At 55.6% G+C, this 15434-nt stretch overlaps 1 protein-coding gene across 6 annotated transcripts in view; it reads left to right on the forward strand.

Moving 5' to 3' along the window:
* RGS3 (regulator of G protein signaling 3) overlaps positions 1–15434 on the forward strand; it is a 117011-nt gene that overhangs the window by 56605 nt on the left and 44972 nt on the right. For 4 of the 6 annotated variants that reach the window (XM_045840567.1, XM_045840568.1, XM_045840569.1 and 1 more), the window contains 2 exons: positions 1357–1400; positions 6854–6976. In XM_045840567.1, coding sequence (XP_045696523.1) covers positions 1357–1400; positions 6854–6976 — 167 coding nt within the window. Of the gene's footprint in view, positions 1–1356; positions 1401–6853; positions 6977–11403; positions 12128–15434 lie in introns of those variants that run through there. The other 2 variants (XM_045840571.1, XM_045840576.1) reach the window with 1 other exon arrangement.

Here is a 15434-nt window from a genome sequence, read left to right on the forward strand (position 1 = left end):
GGGTCAGCACTGGGCTGGGTCCTTGGAGGGGGCAGAGGCATTTGAGGGGGGGTGTGGAGTAGTTTGGAGCGTGGGCTCCGGATCCAGGCTTCCCGGGTGGAAATCTTGTTTCTTTCCCTGTCTACCTAGGACTTGTTCCTCAGGTCGTTTGTGCCTTGGCTTTCTCACACGAATCATAGGTGACAATAACCCCTGCCTCACAGGGGGTGTCACGAGGGTTGAGCTCATGCAGGTAGAGCATTTGGCACAGTGGTCGGCACGCAGGGCCATGGTGCTCTCCAGTTCTGGCGGTTTAAGCTTTTGCTGTTATACGATGTGCAGTGTAGTTGCTTCCCTCAAAACTGACAGCCCGCCTGGTGAGGTCTATTGCTTGAAGTATGGGAAGTCACTGGGGGTCCCCAGCCTGTGCCCAGACAACTGTCCGGTGAGGAGCAGGCCTCTCGGGCAGGGGGGTGTGCTAGAGGAGGGCGAGGCTGCTCCTCCGCACTGGCTGTCCCTTGAGCGCGAGTTGTGCCTCTCACCTCCACGCCTTCACCTGCCGTTCCCACCTCCTGGCTCACCCCTTCTTCTCGTCTTGAGTTCGAGCTCTAAAGGATCCTCCACCAGAAACCTCCCCCAACAACTGGGGATCATCTCTGAGCCCTTGTGCTTCCGAAGCACTCTGACTGAGTCATCTGCTGCCTTCAAGTGGGGATGCCACCTTAGTGCCTCTGCCAGAGGGGTGGGGAGCTGCCAACAGTCCCTCTCAGCCGCCCTCCTAGTGGAGAGGGACTGGCAAATGGCTGACTTTGGGATTCTAGACCAGCAGTCAGATGGCTACAGAAAAAACACAGCGGGGGTTGGGCCTGGGCTGGGAGGCCATCTCTGTGTTCCACCCAGCCTGCAACTGGGGACCCCTTCCTGCACAGCCCACGAATTCCTTTCGGGAAAACAAGGACCACTCCGTGACTCAGTGGCTCCTTGTTGAATTTCAAAATGGCAGAGACATTTGGAGTATTGAAAGGAAAACCCAAATGTGTGCTGCCTCCACGTCCCTCATCGCAGAAAGTGTGGAAGGGAGAGGCCTCCTGGGATGGGTGGCAGCTCCCTGACCAGGCCGCCTCTTACGGGGGTGCGACCTCAGCCTTCTCTGAGTCAGGCGGACCTGCAGGCAAAGGCCTTGCAGCTGCGCCGCTGCCTGGTTAGCGGTTCATGGCATTTCCTCCGGAGGTTTCCCTGTCTCCCGTGCCTGCTTCTTTCTCTCTTTCCAGGGAGCCCCATACACAGCCCTCTGGGTGGGACAGCTGGCTGTGCTCGAGCAAACTGCTGAGGCTCTGTAGCCAATTCTAATGCAAGTTTTACTTTTCATTCCCAAAGGTTCTTCCGAAGACCTGAAATTCTGTGTGCTGTATCTAGCAGAGGTGAGTCCTTCTCTCTTATTTGAGGAGACATCTGTGACCTGGTGCTTGAGGGGAGATGTTGGGATGGGTTCTCATCCGGGGTTCTGATGCCACCTCTATCCCCCCTCGTGCAGTGGCCCTGGGCAGGCTCATTGTGGCAGTTTCCTGCCCTGCAGAATAAGAAACAGCCCCGTGTCTCTTCCCTTCATGTGGAAGAGCAGAGGACTCTGTGACCTCCTGCTCAGGACCGCCTGGTCTCCAGCACTTGCAGGGCCGGTCACGGTGAGGGTGTGGCCTGACAGCTGTGCATCACCCTCTTCATTTGGGAGCCGTTCCTCTGGGATTGCCCTCCTTCTGGGCCTGCCTCTCCCTTCCTCTTTTTCTAGAACCAGGACCCCTCCTAAGGGTCTTGTCAGTATTTAAAATGGCCTGGAGGTAATTGTATCTTTACCTGGCCCAGATAACATGGGCTAAAGGATGTGCCAAGTGTCTGTGCTTTGGGCTGGAATGACGCCTGCGAAGTGTGATTGGTATTCCTGGTTATCTCGGTCTGATCAGGAGCTTGGATGGGCAGTGCCATGCCTTTGCCGAGCAAAATTGGGCAAATAGCTCATCGCTTGACGTGGTTTGGGAGATAAAATGTCATTAAGCCAGGGGTTTAATCAGAGGTTCTTGGTGACGAAAACGCTGAGCTCCTGACCCATCAAATTCATTTAAATTTTTAGCGAATGTTTTGTTCCCAACCTGTGTGTCTGCTAGTGTGAGCAGGGGAGCTCTCTGTCCCAAGCACGGGTTCATTAGACCCATTGTTGTCCTCTGCTTCTACTTAAGTCTGTCCCACCCAATAGTCCTGGGAACCTGTCTGACTTGTGGGGAAGTCTACACTGGCCACACCCTGTGGGTGGGGCACGGTCTCCACTAGCTGCCCTAGAGGAGTACACCCTTTTGAGAAGGAATGGGTGTGTCATTTGTGATTGAAAAGCATTCCTTCAGTTCCTGGCTAAGATAGGAAGTGCAGGCCTTTGAGAGAGTCCGATGGGACAGACTTCTGGAGAGAAGACAATTTGACAAGTTAGCTTCAGGGGAGAGCAGAGAGTCGCAGAGGGCTGAGCACATTGTCCGAGCTGAACTGGGGACCCTGGCTGCCTGGAATGGCAAAGCAAGAGCCCAGAAGACACTGGATACCCTCCCCTGTGTCGGCACATCCCACCGGGCACTGGGAGTAGCTGGCGGAGGTACTTCAGAGTGAGAGGGTGTAGTCCGAGTGTTCAGTTCTGCAGAGCCCAGGAGCAGCTAGGAAGCTGTGAGCCGGGCTGGGAGCAGCCAGAGCATTTGCCCCTCCACCCTTACTACTCCGGATTCCGATTCTCTCTGGCAGGGTGCAAAGTGAAGCCGCAGGTTCTTTCATGCCAAGAGAGCTTCCTGCCAAGCTGCGTTTGCTTTTCCCAGAGAAAAGCACTTCTGCTCATTCGTTTCCTGGGAACGGAGACCTCCCAGCCTCCCAGAGACTGATGAAGGAATATTGATCTGGGGCCTTTTATTTCAGCTAAGTGCCAGGTGATCTGACCCCAAGGGGCTGGGGGATTAAAGTTCACAGGCAGTCAGAAGCCTTTCTTTTCTCTTAATGGGCTGCTGTTTATGAGAGGCATGCCTGTAATGAAGGAGACCAGATGCCTGCTTGCTCTGTGGCCCGGGACAGGCCTGACGGTGGTTTTGGATCGCACGGAGAACCCCGAACTCACCTCTTGGATGGAACTTCCAACAGGTGGTTTCTCTTCATTGCCTAACAGGCAGGCGGCACCCAGAGAAGACACCCGGGCAACAGTCAGGATTTGGAGAGAGTTTCTCACTGCATTGAGAGAGCCCCCAGTCGCCCTGTTCTTCTCTATCTGTTTGTTCCCCAGCAGCAGGTCCCGGGTGGGCTTCCCCTAAGTAGTCCTTGGCCTGGGGGCCTGTATTCCCCTGGACAGGTGTCCCTCGGCTCCTGCCAATCCATGGGGCAGATGCAGCCCACTGCTGGCTTCGGAGCCCAGGGGCACTGTGTCTGAGTGCACGTGGGCCAGGAACTGTTCTCTGATGAGTGCTGGTTCCATGCACTTGAGCCTGTGCCTCGAGGTTAAGAAGACCTAGACTTGGATCTCGGTTCTGCCGTTTCCTGAGTGACCCAGGCACGTCACTTATTCATCTCTGAAACGAGGCTGAGGAGACCTATTTTGCGAGGTCGTTGTGATGATTAAATGAGATTCAATAAGATGCTGTGTCCAAGGCACTCACTCAGCTCCGAGCCTGGCACACGATGAGGTTAACAACGAGTGGTCATTGTTGTTTTGTCAGCTTCCGTAGCGAGGGGAGAGCGTCTCACAATCATCTCCTCTCCATTACAGACTTCACCAATGACTTATTGATCTTTTAAAAAGAAAGCTAAGAGGACGATCCCACGTTCTTTGTAATGCACGCATGCAGTTACACAAACGTGACAAGATCCCGGGCTCTGGAGGGGACAGAGTTGGACTTGGAGTGTCTCCTCTCCTGGGACCTCCTGGAGCCGCCAGTATAACCGCTCTGAACCTCTGTTTTCTCACTGAAAAGCCGTAGCGCCGGTGCCTTTCCTCCCCATGTCGTGGGGTCATTGGTAGAACGTTTGTCAAAGCAAGCGAACAAATGTAAACTAGCGCAAGGAGAGGTTGTAGTTTTTATAAAGGTAATGTTCCTTGCGGGACAACGAGGTGAGGCAAGATGGGGGTTTTAAAGAGGCCAGGAGGAGCTGGGTTTCTGGTTGGATCTAGGGGTGCTCGTGTTTGCATGGCGAGGTCTGGGCCCACCGCTGCTGTACCTGGAGAGCGGGTCTGTGCTTGGCTAACCGCCCTGCAGTCTCGGAGCCCTGCCTCTGAATGAGTTCAATGAGAATGCCTTCAGGTGGCTGGCCCCCTTGGCCCCAGAGCCTGGTACTGAGGGCCGGGTGTGTATCAGCCTGCAACTGATGGGCTGGGCCACACAGTGGGCCAGGAGAGACGGTCCCCCTGCAGGGGCAGCCAGGACGGCACTGGGGCCCCATTTAGACAGACTCAGGCAGATGGGCATTCAGCCCCCGGGGGAGCTGGCTCTGTGCTGTCTCTCCTGGCCCGGCCAGCCTCAAAGCTCTAGGCAGCACCCCAGGGGGAGTCTTGAGCTGGTCGTCCTAATAATGCACACCATCTAAGACAGCTAGCCACCAGGCCAGGCCTGGGCTTAGGTCCTTAAGATTAGAAACTTCTCCTGAGAACATGGATGGGAAAGTGCCTTTTTTAAATTGATAATTTGATAAAAGGAATTGTTATTATGGCAGACTTCCTGCTTTAGAGCTGAAAGAGAAGAGGATTTGGGGCTCAGAGAAATTAAGGCATTTGCCAAAAACCAAACAGTAAGGTAGAGGCAGAACCCAGCCAGCTTTGTGGGGTGATGGCCTTTTCCAAGCTGGAGGGGCCCAGAGCCCCTGCCTCACCCCACCCCTGGCAGGGGGAGCACAGCGAGACTGGGAGCAAAGGCTCTGCTCCTTGTGTCCTGCCCCAGCTGACTTCTCTCTGGGGGATCCTGGGGTCTTTTGCTGGGTGTGTCCTACCCCGTAGAGGGCTGGGGGTTCTGGGAAGTGGAGGAAACCTGTTGTTAAGTGATAGGAGTGTCTCACCTAGCCACCCAATTCCCAGAAGCCCTGGGGCAGGGCTTTCTTCCCTCTCTACTCAGTGTTTCTAGGAAGATCGGCTTCTGAGCACTTTCGGGCAGGAGAGGAACGGCTGTACCCAGGGCACACTTAGCATGGGAGGTGCCCCGCCCTGCAGGGAGGCCTCTCTAGGGTTGCGTTGGGTGGCGTGGTAGAGAATGTTCCCAGATGCTGTTAGGTGACGCCGAGAGCCACCCAGCCCAAGAGCCTTTGCATTCGCTGTTCCTTCTGCTGAGAAGAGTTTCTCTCAAGCATCGTCTTTGCTGGCTCCTTACTGCTCAGGACCAGCTGAGCACTGCCGAGACGCCTTCTCTGGCCACCAGGCTCAAGTAGCAATGTCTCCCTTTGTGGCCATTTCATAACTTACAATTATATTGTTTAATGGTTTATTGGCTTATTGTCTGCCCCTCCCCCCCCCCCAACTGAGGCCAAGAGCTATGTCTCTTATTTCTCCCTCTACCCCAGGGACTAGTACAGTCCCTGACACACAGCAGGTGCTCAGTAAATGTGTATTAAACGAATGAAGTACTGAGTAAAAACAGCAGTTAGCTGCTGTTTGTTGAGGCCTGAGATGGCCTTCATTGCTTGCCTCCGCAGTGGCTCTGAGACATGGGGGATAGTATCATCATTCCCATGTTGTAGATGTTTCTGAGGACACCAGCTAGGAAGTGGACAAGCTGGGGTTCAGACCGGGCCTGTGCAAGGCAGGCCATGCAAACCAAGGCAGGACTGCATGCAAACACTGTCTTCTCTGTTTCAAGCCATCCAGTGCCTGCCCCTAGCTCCCTGGCTGAGTTCATCTAATCGCAGCCCTGCGCGGTTATAATCAAATTCCAGCGGAGTCAGAAAGAGCTCCCGATCCCCTGATCAGAGTGTGCTGCAGTGGATGATAGCACTGGGCATGCTGTACCGCCCCTCCCCGCCCAGCGCATTCTGACGGCTTCGGAGCCCACTCCCTGGGTCCCCATGAAGCTGGCCTGGCTTCAGCCTCATCCCGGGAGTCCCTCCATGGAGCCAGAGCTTACCGAGCCATTACTTGCCAAGCACCGTGCTGGGTCTGGATGAAAAAGGCCTCCCAAGAAGGAGTTCCTGGTCTAGTTGGGCAGACAAGGCTGCAACGCTTAACAAGGTTAAACAGCAAAGTGGGATTTAAATGACAGCAGTGCCAGAGGCTGTTGCGCTCAGTGGGGCTGAGCGGCCATGGGTCAGACCCCGCTCATGTGCAGGCAGTAGTGGGGCTGGGAGGGCCGCAGGGCTATGCCTGCCAAAGACTTCCCAAAGGCTTCTGTCAGTATGTCCGTCCCTCTAATGGTGGCCTGGTGATCAGATGAGTGTGCCCTGGGTTGGGGAGGGAGACCTGGGAGCTGCGGAGGGGGCTGCTGGCTCCACGGCGCATCAGCAAGGCAGAGACCTTGGCCCTCTGGGCTCCCCACGTGCTCTCCCAGCTGCGGCTTTGTGCTGCCTAGCCCTGGGGGTGACCTCACCACTTCTGTTCTGAGGCTCTCCACAGACCTCCACTGTGCGGAGAACCACCACCGGCTACCCTTCCCCCAACCTGTAGGCACAAGGCTCTCCCGCTGGCCCCCGACCCAGCTTCCCTGCTCCTCTGGCTGTCTCGATGTCACCGGGGATTAGTGTGCATTTGTGGCTTTTAGTGGGCACTCCCCTCCCTGCTGCAGCCTCGCCCTCCGGAGCCCAGGGATGGGCTGGGGCTTGGGAGCCCCCAGAACCAGGGAGCAGCCCTGACCATCCCTTTCTCTATTTTCCCTGACGTCAGAAGGCAGAGTGCTTATTCACTTTGGAAGCGCACTCGCAGGAGCAGAAGAAGAGAGTGTGCTGGTGCTTGTCGGAGAACATCGCGAAGCAGCAACAGCTGGCAGTCTCACCCCCACAGAGCAAGGTAAGGGTCTTGCCTGCGGCTGCAGCCCCGGCCGCCTGGCTTCCCCTCAGTGGCCTGGGCCCTTGAGCCTCCGAGTTGAGCTTGGGACCAGTCTGAGCTCAGGACTTGGATCTGGACAACAAACTCTTGGCAAGGAGGGCTATGCTTGAATGTCTCTCCCCATTGGCACTGTACTGGGTCCTTTGAGTGGGTTTCGTAGTGCTCAGGCAGAGCGACACAGCCAAACTGAGCCTGACCCATCAATTCTCAGCTCTGTTCTTTGGTTTGCCCATGGCAGGGTCTAATTTGGACCGGTCCCCCTGTGCTACTGGGCGGGTTGTGCCAGGGGCAGCACACTGGTGTTTAACACTGGCCCAAGGCAGATGTAATTGGGAGGGATGTTTGCAGCAGAAGCTGTTCTGATAGTTCAGTGCAGGTCACAGCCCGCTGGAGCTGAGTGGGGTTTGCTGGGGCCTGGGGGCTGCCTGGCTGGCGTATCAGGGAAGATTAGAGACTGCCATCTGAGGCAGACCTGGAACAGGCCCCCTCAGCGGGTTCTGTGCCTATGACGGGATGGGATGGGAGCCGGACCTTTGTCCCCCAGATGCCAGCTACAAGGCACAGTTGTATTTCCCCATTTCTGAGCCGCTCAGGTCCCTTTACTAGCTGAAATTGTTGGCTGTTTGGGATTTGGTCTGGTTGGCTGCAACAGGAGCCCAGGTGGTTGGTCCACTGGATGGGCGGAGAAGATGATAAATGAAAGTGAGTAGCAGCCTGTAATCTTGCTGGCCTTGTTGCTCCTTCCTGATGCGTTTAAGTCCATCATGCCCCCGGCAGCAGGCATACGGAGGGGTAGTGGAGTCTGGGGTAGTGGGGTCTGCGGAGGGCAGGAAGTGGAGAAGAGGGAGGCGTCTGGGCTGTGGTGCACAGCCGCTCCCCAGCTGCCCCCTAAGGGAGTAAGCATCTGAGAATTATAGAATCGCAGACCTGATGTTATTTTGTTTCACTCCAGCCAAGGGGCAAGAATAACTTTGCTGAGGGAGGGCTGTGGGAAGAGCATGGACTTTGGAGTCGCACTATGCTGCTGACTGGCAGTGACCTTGGGCAAGTCACTATACTAATTTGGAGCTTTGCTATCCTTCTCTGGGGACAGTCGTTTTCTCTCAAAGCGTTGTTGTGAGAACTGAATGGGATGGCGCATATACAGTTCACAGCACAGTGCTTGGTATGCAGTAGGCGCTTAGTACCTGTGGGCAGTGCACCACCCCCACCTCCATCAAGGCTGCTTGTTGCTACACTGGCTGCTTCCTGCTGTCAGTTTCTCTTACTGAATAGAGACCCACGGAGGCTGTGGGCTGCCTTGTGCTCTCCATCCTGAGTTGGTTACAGTCAGAAGCCAGGCCACTCCCTTTTCACTGGGGCAGTGCCAGGGATGTCACATGGCTGAGCTTGTGTCCCTCAGCTTTCTCCGTCTTGGGCTTAGCTCCTTCCAATGTGCGGGAAAGAGTTCTTTCTGCTCCAGCTCCAGAGCTCTTGGGCTCGGAGGGTGTTGGCAACGGCCCTCTCAGTACCTCGGGGAACCTCGCCATCGTCAGTTGACTAAAGGTAGGCCGGGTTTCTGAGACAGGCTCTGGTCCCTGCAGGGCTGCGGGCTTGGCTGACTGGTCCTGGAAGGGCCCCAGGACTTGAGGCTGGGCCTCGGGGCCACACCAGGATACGTATATCCTGGGCAGGCAACTGTTGGACGCCTCTTCAAATTAAAACTCTTTAAACATTTAATGGAGAAGTTGTATGCTGGGCAGGGGGAGAAAGGTAAAGGAGACGCTAACCGCTGGGAGCGTCTCAGAATTGCCTCCTCCCCGGAGACCCGGGCCCGGCCCCGGGCTTGCACACCCCACTTGGCCCACCCTCCTTAGAAGGCAGTTATGTTATCGTCTTTTATTCATCAGGATCTTTGGGGGTTTCGCTGCCCATCTTTACGCACTCCCAGCATGCACACTTAGAGAGTTTTTTGGCAACTTACTCCTTCCAATCACTTATAGAGCGCTCCCTGAGAGAAGTTGGGTGGATGTGGTTTTCTCCAGGCCCCCAGAGCTGCAGGAGAGCTTTAGCAGCCCTAACGACTTGGCCCAGGTGGCTGTCCAGCCAGCCTCAGGTCGTCCACCTGCGCTCGGCTCTGTCAGGTCCGGGCAGCCTCAGAGGTGACTGTGAACCTCCTTGCCTAGGGCTGGGCCACAGCCTCTCCACTAGGGTGCTGTCCTCCAGGGAAGAGAGAAGCGGGGAGGCCAAGCAGAGCTCGGACACCAGCTTCTTGCTTTTTAAGCAAAAAGAGCCATTTTCGGTCAACTTGTCCGGACTGATTAGCAGGCCTTTTTTAACATCTGTTCTTTGCTCTTTCTGGATCCTCTGCCTTGTGCTGCCCAACGGAAACCACTGCCTAAGCCAATCCCTGGGTGCCCCCCGCCACCTCTAGTGTTTCTCTGGGGAAAGAGGAGTCAGCAAGGCACCTCCCCAAACTCCTGTGCTGCCCTATTCCTTTCCAACCCCGTTCCTTTCAACAGTGTTTGCTGACACCTTTGAGTGGGAATTCTTCAAACATTTCCAGGAGTGCAAACTTTCCCCCAAATTTGCAAAACATAGTCAATCTGATATGCCTTGAACAAACAGGAAGTGCTTTTTGGGAAGGACAAAGGCACTGGAGCAAGATGGGTTCCAAGGAGGGTAGAGAGGCATTTGTGCCACTACCTGCTGCGTGACCTTTGGCAACCACTTCCTGCGGTGGCCTCAGTGGTCCCCTCTGGGCATTGGTCTGGTGGCTCTTTCCAGCTCTTCAAGCTTTATGATTATCACGCAAGCTGAGGACCTGGGGTCATCGGTCTCTGTCAGGAAACCCTGTTCTGAGACGTCTGCATAACTGACTGCCTGTGAAACCTGCTGTCTTGAGGGCCAAGTCTGCTACCCTCCTGGGGCGGGAAGAGGCAGGCACAGGCTTGCTGTGCTGTCATTGGGGTGCCTGTGACCTGTGGGTTGCAGGGTGGAGGGTCCCAGCTGTGGCAGGGTGAACCCAATGAGGCGGACAGAAGGCGGACCGCATCCCTTCTCCGAGGAATCCATTGCCTTTTTCTTGCTGACTCTTAGCTGACCGCGGTAGGCAGGAGGCTGCTCGGAGCTGGCCTGCATGCTCTCCGCCTTTGCAGAAATAAATGGCCCACTCCCTCTGCTCTCCCAGCCTCTGTCTTTGGCTCCCCACTCCCTTCTTCCTCATTATCTGTCCCCTCTCTTGCTTCATTATCTGTCGCTGCAGGAAACCTACTTTCTTCTGCCTGGGATAAGTTTTACTGAACTCCCTGCATGGGGCAGCTGCAACGCATCTCATCTAGACTAAATTACAGGTGGTCTTACCTGTGGCCATTGAGGTTCTTAGCTAGTAGGGACAGGCAGATACGTATTACTTTGGTTATTCAATCAGTTATACATAATAGGTGCCCGCTCTGTGTCAGACACTAGTTTAGGTCCTTTGGGGTCATACAGATGAAGAAAACCTGATTCCTATCCTTACGGAATGCTCCTTTCATTAACCAGATGTGACAAGGGCACCAGAGTGGCAATGTGAGCATTAAAAGCTGTGCCTGATGGGTCCTAAGAGCACCCCGTGGGGGCCTGGCTGCTCTGTGCTGTCCCCCATGTGCACAGCATTGGGCAGGGCCACAGGGAGCCTCTGAGGAGAGTGGGCTCCCGCCCGAGCCAGCAGAGATGAGAATGGGGTGCGGTACAGCATGTACTACCCTGTCCTCAGGGCGTGCCCGGGGCTCAATGATGGCAATGCACGGACGAATCCGTCACGCTCTTTCCTCGGGAGATCACAGTCCAGCGGTGGAGACAGATACGCCAACAGATCCTTCAAAACTAACATAGCAAGTGATATGGGAGATAGAAACGCTTACCACTCTGTGACCTGGGGCAAGGCACCGAGCCACTCTGAGACTCAGCTTTTTCATCAGTAAGGTACATGGATGGATAGGGGTCTTGTGAGAATTAGACTCATGTCAGATGCTTGCAAAGTGGCACGCAAGAAGAGCTCTGTGAATTATTATTGTTATTACAGTTATGTCTAAGTAGGAAGATTCATCCAGTGGCCTTGCTAACCGAAGCTGAATGCTGCTGCTCTGAGCACACGTGACAACTGCTCCATGTCACTTCCTGTACGAACTGCCGTATTCCAGGGCCCCGGCAGGGCAACTGAGGCCCTGCTGTGGTTGTAAGACTTTTCCCAGATGTGATGCTGAAGTGCTTGCCACCTTGTCATCTGTACTGGGCAGCTAGACGGGGCCCCGGAGATGCCAGAGTCTTTCTGAGCACCTTAGAAAGGAGCATGGGCAGGTCCTGGAGTCTGGCCGCCCAGGCCTGAGTAGACAGCAAGCTAATTCCAGTTCTGTCTGGTTCCACAGAAACTCCACCCTTATGGCTCTCTCCAGCAGGAGATGGGGCCGGCCAACTCAACCAATGCTACCCAGGATAGAAGCTTTACCTCACCAGGACAGACTCTGATTGGCTGAGCAAACCCAAGGGCGGGACTCTGCTTCTGGCAACTTAACCCTTTCTTGGGCATCCCCTACCACACAGTAACCTCACCTCAACTGGACCCAAAACTGAGGACCAACATGGTGGGCCTAGGATCATCTGAAGGGAGCGGCCCCACGGGTGTGTGTGGACTGGATCAGAAGGACCGCAGTGGTGCGAGAGGCCCTGTGGGCACGTGCGGACTGACATCAGAGAGTCCCGAGTGGAGAAGACTCAGAAACTTGTTCCCTACAAGGAAGAAAGAGGCAAAATAGCACCTGGGCTTCTGGTGATTCCAGCGCCTGCCTTGGGGGCAGCAGGAGAGGTCGGGAGAGGTTGGCCCTGGTGGGGCATCGTGCCCTGACCCTCCACAGCCCGAAGACATCTTCCCCCAGTCACCAATCTGGACTCATTCATTCCTCCATTCAACAGACAGACACAGGCATCTGCTTTACACCAGGCTCTGTGCTAGGAGCTAGGGACACCGTGGAGAAGGAGATGGACAAGGTCTCTGTTCTCACCAAGATTTCAGCTCTGGAAAGGGGAGTTGCATGAAATAAATGGACATCAACACACGTGTGTATGTGCACGTGCACACACACACTCACATGATCACAAACTGTGATAGTCCATGAAGGAAAAGAACAGATTCCTTTAAGAGAGGATATTACTTAGATTGCCGTTTGTGTGTGTGTGTGTGTGTGTGTGTGTGTGTGTGTGTGGTGGGGTGGGGTGATGGAGATCATAACTTTTGAGCTGGGACCTGCAGGCTGGAAAGGATTTAGCCAGTCAAGGACTTTGGAAAGACTGTTCCAGGCATAGGGAGCAGCCCACAGAGGGCACCTGAGATGGAAGCTTAGCGTTCTGGAGGGACGGGGCCAGGCCAGTGTGGCTGGCACCTAGTGAGGAGGGTGGGGGCCGGATCACACGGGGCTGTGGTGGTTAATGTTTTATTGATTTTATTCTAGACACAATGGCAAGCCAGTGAAGGCTTTTGAGAAAGGGAGTCACAGAGTTTCAGGCATATTTCTAGAAGATCAGTCTCAGGAGGGGCCCAAGGAGCTGTGAGGAGGTCGGTTAGGGGATCCCTTTAGTCCTCTGGGTGAAGGGTGGTGATGGCCTACCTGCCCTGCACAGTGGCTGGGGAGGTGGGGATGTGAACGCCCAGTCCCTGGGATGTGGCAGAGGCTCTGGAGTGAGTAGAGAGAATTTCCTGCTTCTTCATTCCTGCCCCCCCACTTCCCCTGCTGTGCCTTGCTCTCTCAGGGGGTGCAAGTGAAGACTGCATCCAGAGCCCCCTTGCAGAAGGCTCCTTCCAGAGCCCCCTCCTGGCCGGGCCTGAGTAGGGACCAGCGCCGAGATGTGGGACTGCCTCTGGGAGTTGGGGGCAGGGGGTGCTTCTTCTGGCCCGAGTGGGGAAGTTTACAGCCCCCCAGACTCAGCAGGGGCTGCCTGTGCTGCCCCTCCATCTTGTGCTGAATGGTCTGACCGGAAGCTGGAATACAGCCCTCTGGAAACTGATTTGGTTTACTTTCAGTAGAGCTCCTAAAGTCAGGGACCAGGGCAAGGTGTGGCTCAGCACTTGTGTCCTGCCACAAGGCTAAAGAAAGACCCCCAGGGGCAGGGCAGGGCGGGGGGCAGTGATTAGCCTGCTCCCTGACTGCTGCAACCCCCCACTGGAGCCCAGGGCCCAGCAGGTCTCACGCTGTTTCCTAATTGAGACCTAGAGCGAGGGAAGCCCAAGGCCACAGGTGTGGGTGACATAGCTTATGCGTGAGCGGGATGTGCAGGGTCAGGGTCGCTTGCATGGGGAGAGGGGGTCAGAGAGGCTGGAGAGGTGGCTGGGGCCAGAAAAGCTCCAGACCCTGGACATGCTATGCTGTGTCCTGTGAGACCTCCTAAGTATCTTCAGAGAGGGGTCTTGTGCCTGGTGAGTTTGCTGCACTGCTGTGGCCACCCGAACCCCAAGAAGGGTGGCCCAGGGGAGAATTCGTTCCCCACCTCTCACCCTCCGCCAGTTTAGGGAAGAGGAGGCACACGGCATGAGCAGTCTAACAGGGGTGGAAGGTACTGCCCGGAACCAGGCGGTTCCCCTCCCCGCAGGGGGGTCGGCTCAGCCCTGAGTGGACCAGTGAGACGTGGTGTCTGTCAGCCGGGACCCGGCCGCAGGGCTCACTCTGGGAGGCAGAGCAGCTAGGTCTGCACAGACAGCACTGCGGCTGCACTTTGATTTCATTTGATTCCCTTGAAAATGACATTAAGGAGAATCGCCTGTCTGGGAAGACAGCAAGCTTGTCCCTCTGGGACCTGGTGACCGACCTCTGTCCACCAGACAAGTGCGGGGGACAGGAGTTCTGGGCATAGCGAGATGGAGAATCTGAATGCAGCGCCCAGCCCTGGGGACCGGGCTTTTTCCCCACCTGCCCCAGCAAGCGGCTGACTTGGGCAGATGCTCACGGCAGGGTCTGCGGCCCCGCTGGCGGCTGGGGCAGCGGACGTCAGCTCCCCGAGGAGCCGTGACTGTGGTGAGCCAGAGGGCCCTTGCTGCTCTGCCTCTTAGATCGATGACACGTTTAATTTGGCTCCATGGGCTCGAGACGATGAGACCTGACCAGCGGCTACTGCTCTTCTGTGCTCTTGTCCACCCCCGCTGTCCAGGAAGATGGACAAGCCATTGAAACTGCATTTGAGAGTCATAATCACGGGAAACACAGCCGAGCCCCTCCCTCCCTCCCTCTGCATAAATCACAAGGAGAAGCACACACAATGGTCTCTTTCCTGACGGGCCAATTGTCTCCACTGGGTGTCTCTGGGCCGAGGGGCTGGGAGGATGGGAGCACAAGCATTTATTGTTGAGAAGGCCATCTGTGTGATTTGAATACAAAGTGGTCCTTTCAGTTCCCTGGTACACCCTCCGATCTCGTCTTCATGCGTTCTTGTGTCTCAAGCTCTGGGTCTTCTGAGACTTTTGGCCTCTCCTGGACGCAGTCACACGTGGGGCTCTGCTGGCCCTGGGGCTTTTGGCCCTTTGGGAACTGGAACCTGTTGTAAATAATGATGCTTATTTATGTATGTCTAGTATTTTTAATTCTTTAATTTTTTTCATAAGTTCTGCCACCCAAATCCTCATTTCTTACACACGTTACCCAGGGGGTTCTGTGAAGTGGAGGTGTAGTTTCACAATGTGGGGGGGGGGCTCCCCACCATGAGAGCATGGGCTTCGGAGATGGTGACCCAGGGCCCCAGGCATTGTCCGCCCTAGGCCTCCCAGCAGCCCGGCTTTGTGGATGACAGGGACTAGAGCTCAGAGACGTTCAGTGATTTATCCAAGGTCACACAGTTGGTAAGAGGCCAAGCTATAGCCCTCAAGTCTAGGCCTTCAAACCAAATCCACTGCCCTTTCCAATGCCAAGGTCTGCCTTTCAGGGGTGAAAGTGAGAGAGTTCAGTCATCTCCTCCAGGAAGAGGCAGGAGGAAGCTATCCCGCCTGCAGGAGTTGTGGCCCTTTGAGCTCTCGATGGGATGCTTTAGGACAAATAAGTGAGATGCAACATTCTCCACTCAGTGGAGAATGAACTTCCAGAGCTCATGTTTCTGAGGGGTGGCCGAAAGGGTCAGTAGCTCCACACAAAATTTGAAAAGTCTGATATGAAAAAAAAGATGGAGCTCCTGGAGACAGAGTGGGGGTGGGGTGGGGGTGGGCACTGGGACGGGGGAGCCGCTCCCTGCCCTCTTTGGGTCTGGCATTCAACAGGACCAGCAGACACAGCCTTGGGGTGTCCGGCAGCAATGGGGCGTTGGCCAGAGGCACAAAGGGATGGCTTCAGGTTCAGGCCAGGTACACTGAGCCTGAGTCTGGAAGGAGGCCTTCAACCCAAGCCCTGAGGGGGGTGGGAGAGACTGTTCCAGGTTCTGGGCC

This window comes from Phyllostomus hastatus, unplaced genomic scaffold (genome assembly GCF_019186645.2).
Source record: "Phyllostomus hastatus isolate PE091 unplaced genomic scaffold, TTU_PhHast_1.1 phas_contig_34, whole genome shotgun sequence".
NCBI lineage: Eukaryota > Metazoa > Chordata > Mammalia > Chiroptera > Phyllostomidae > Phyllostomus > Phyllostomus hastatus.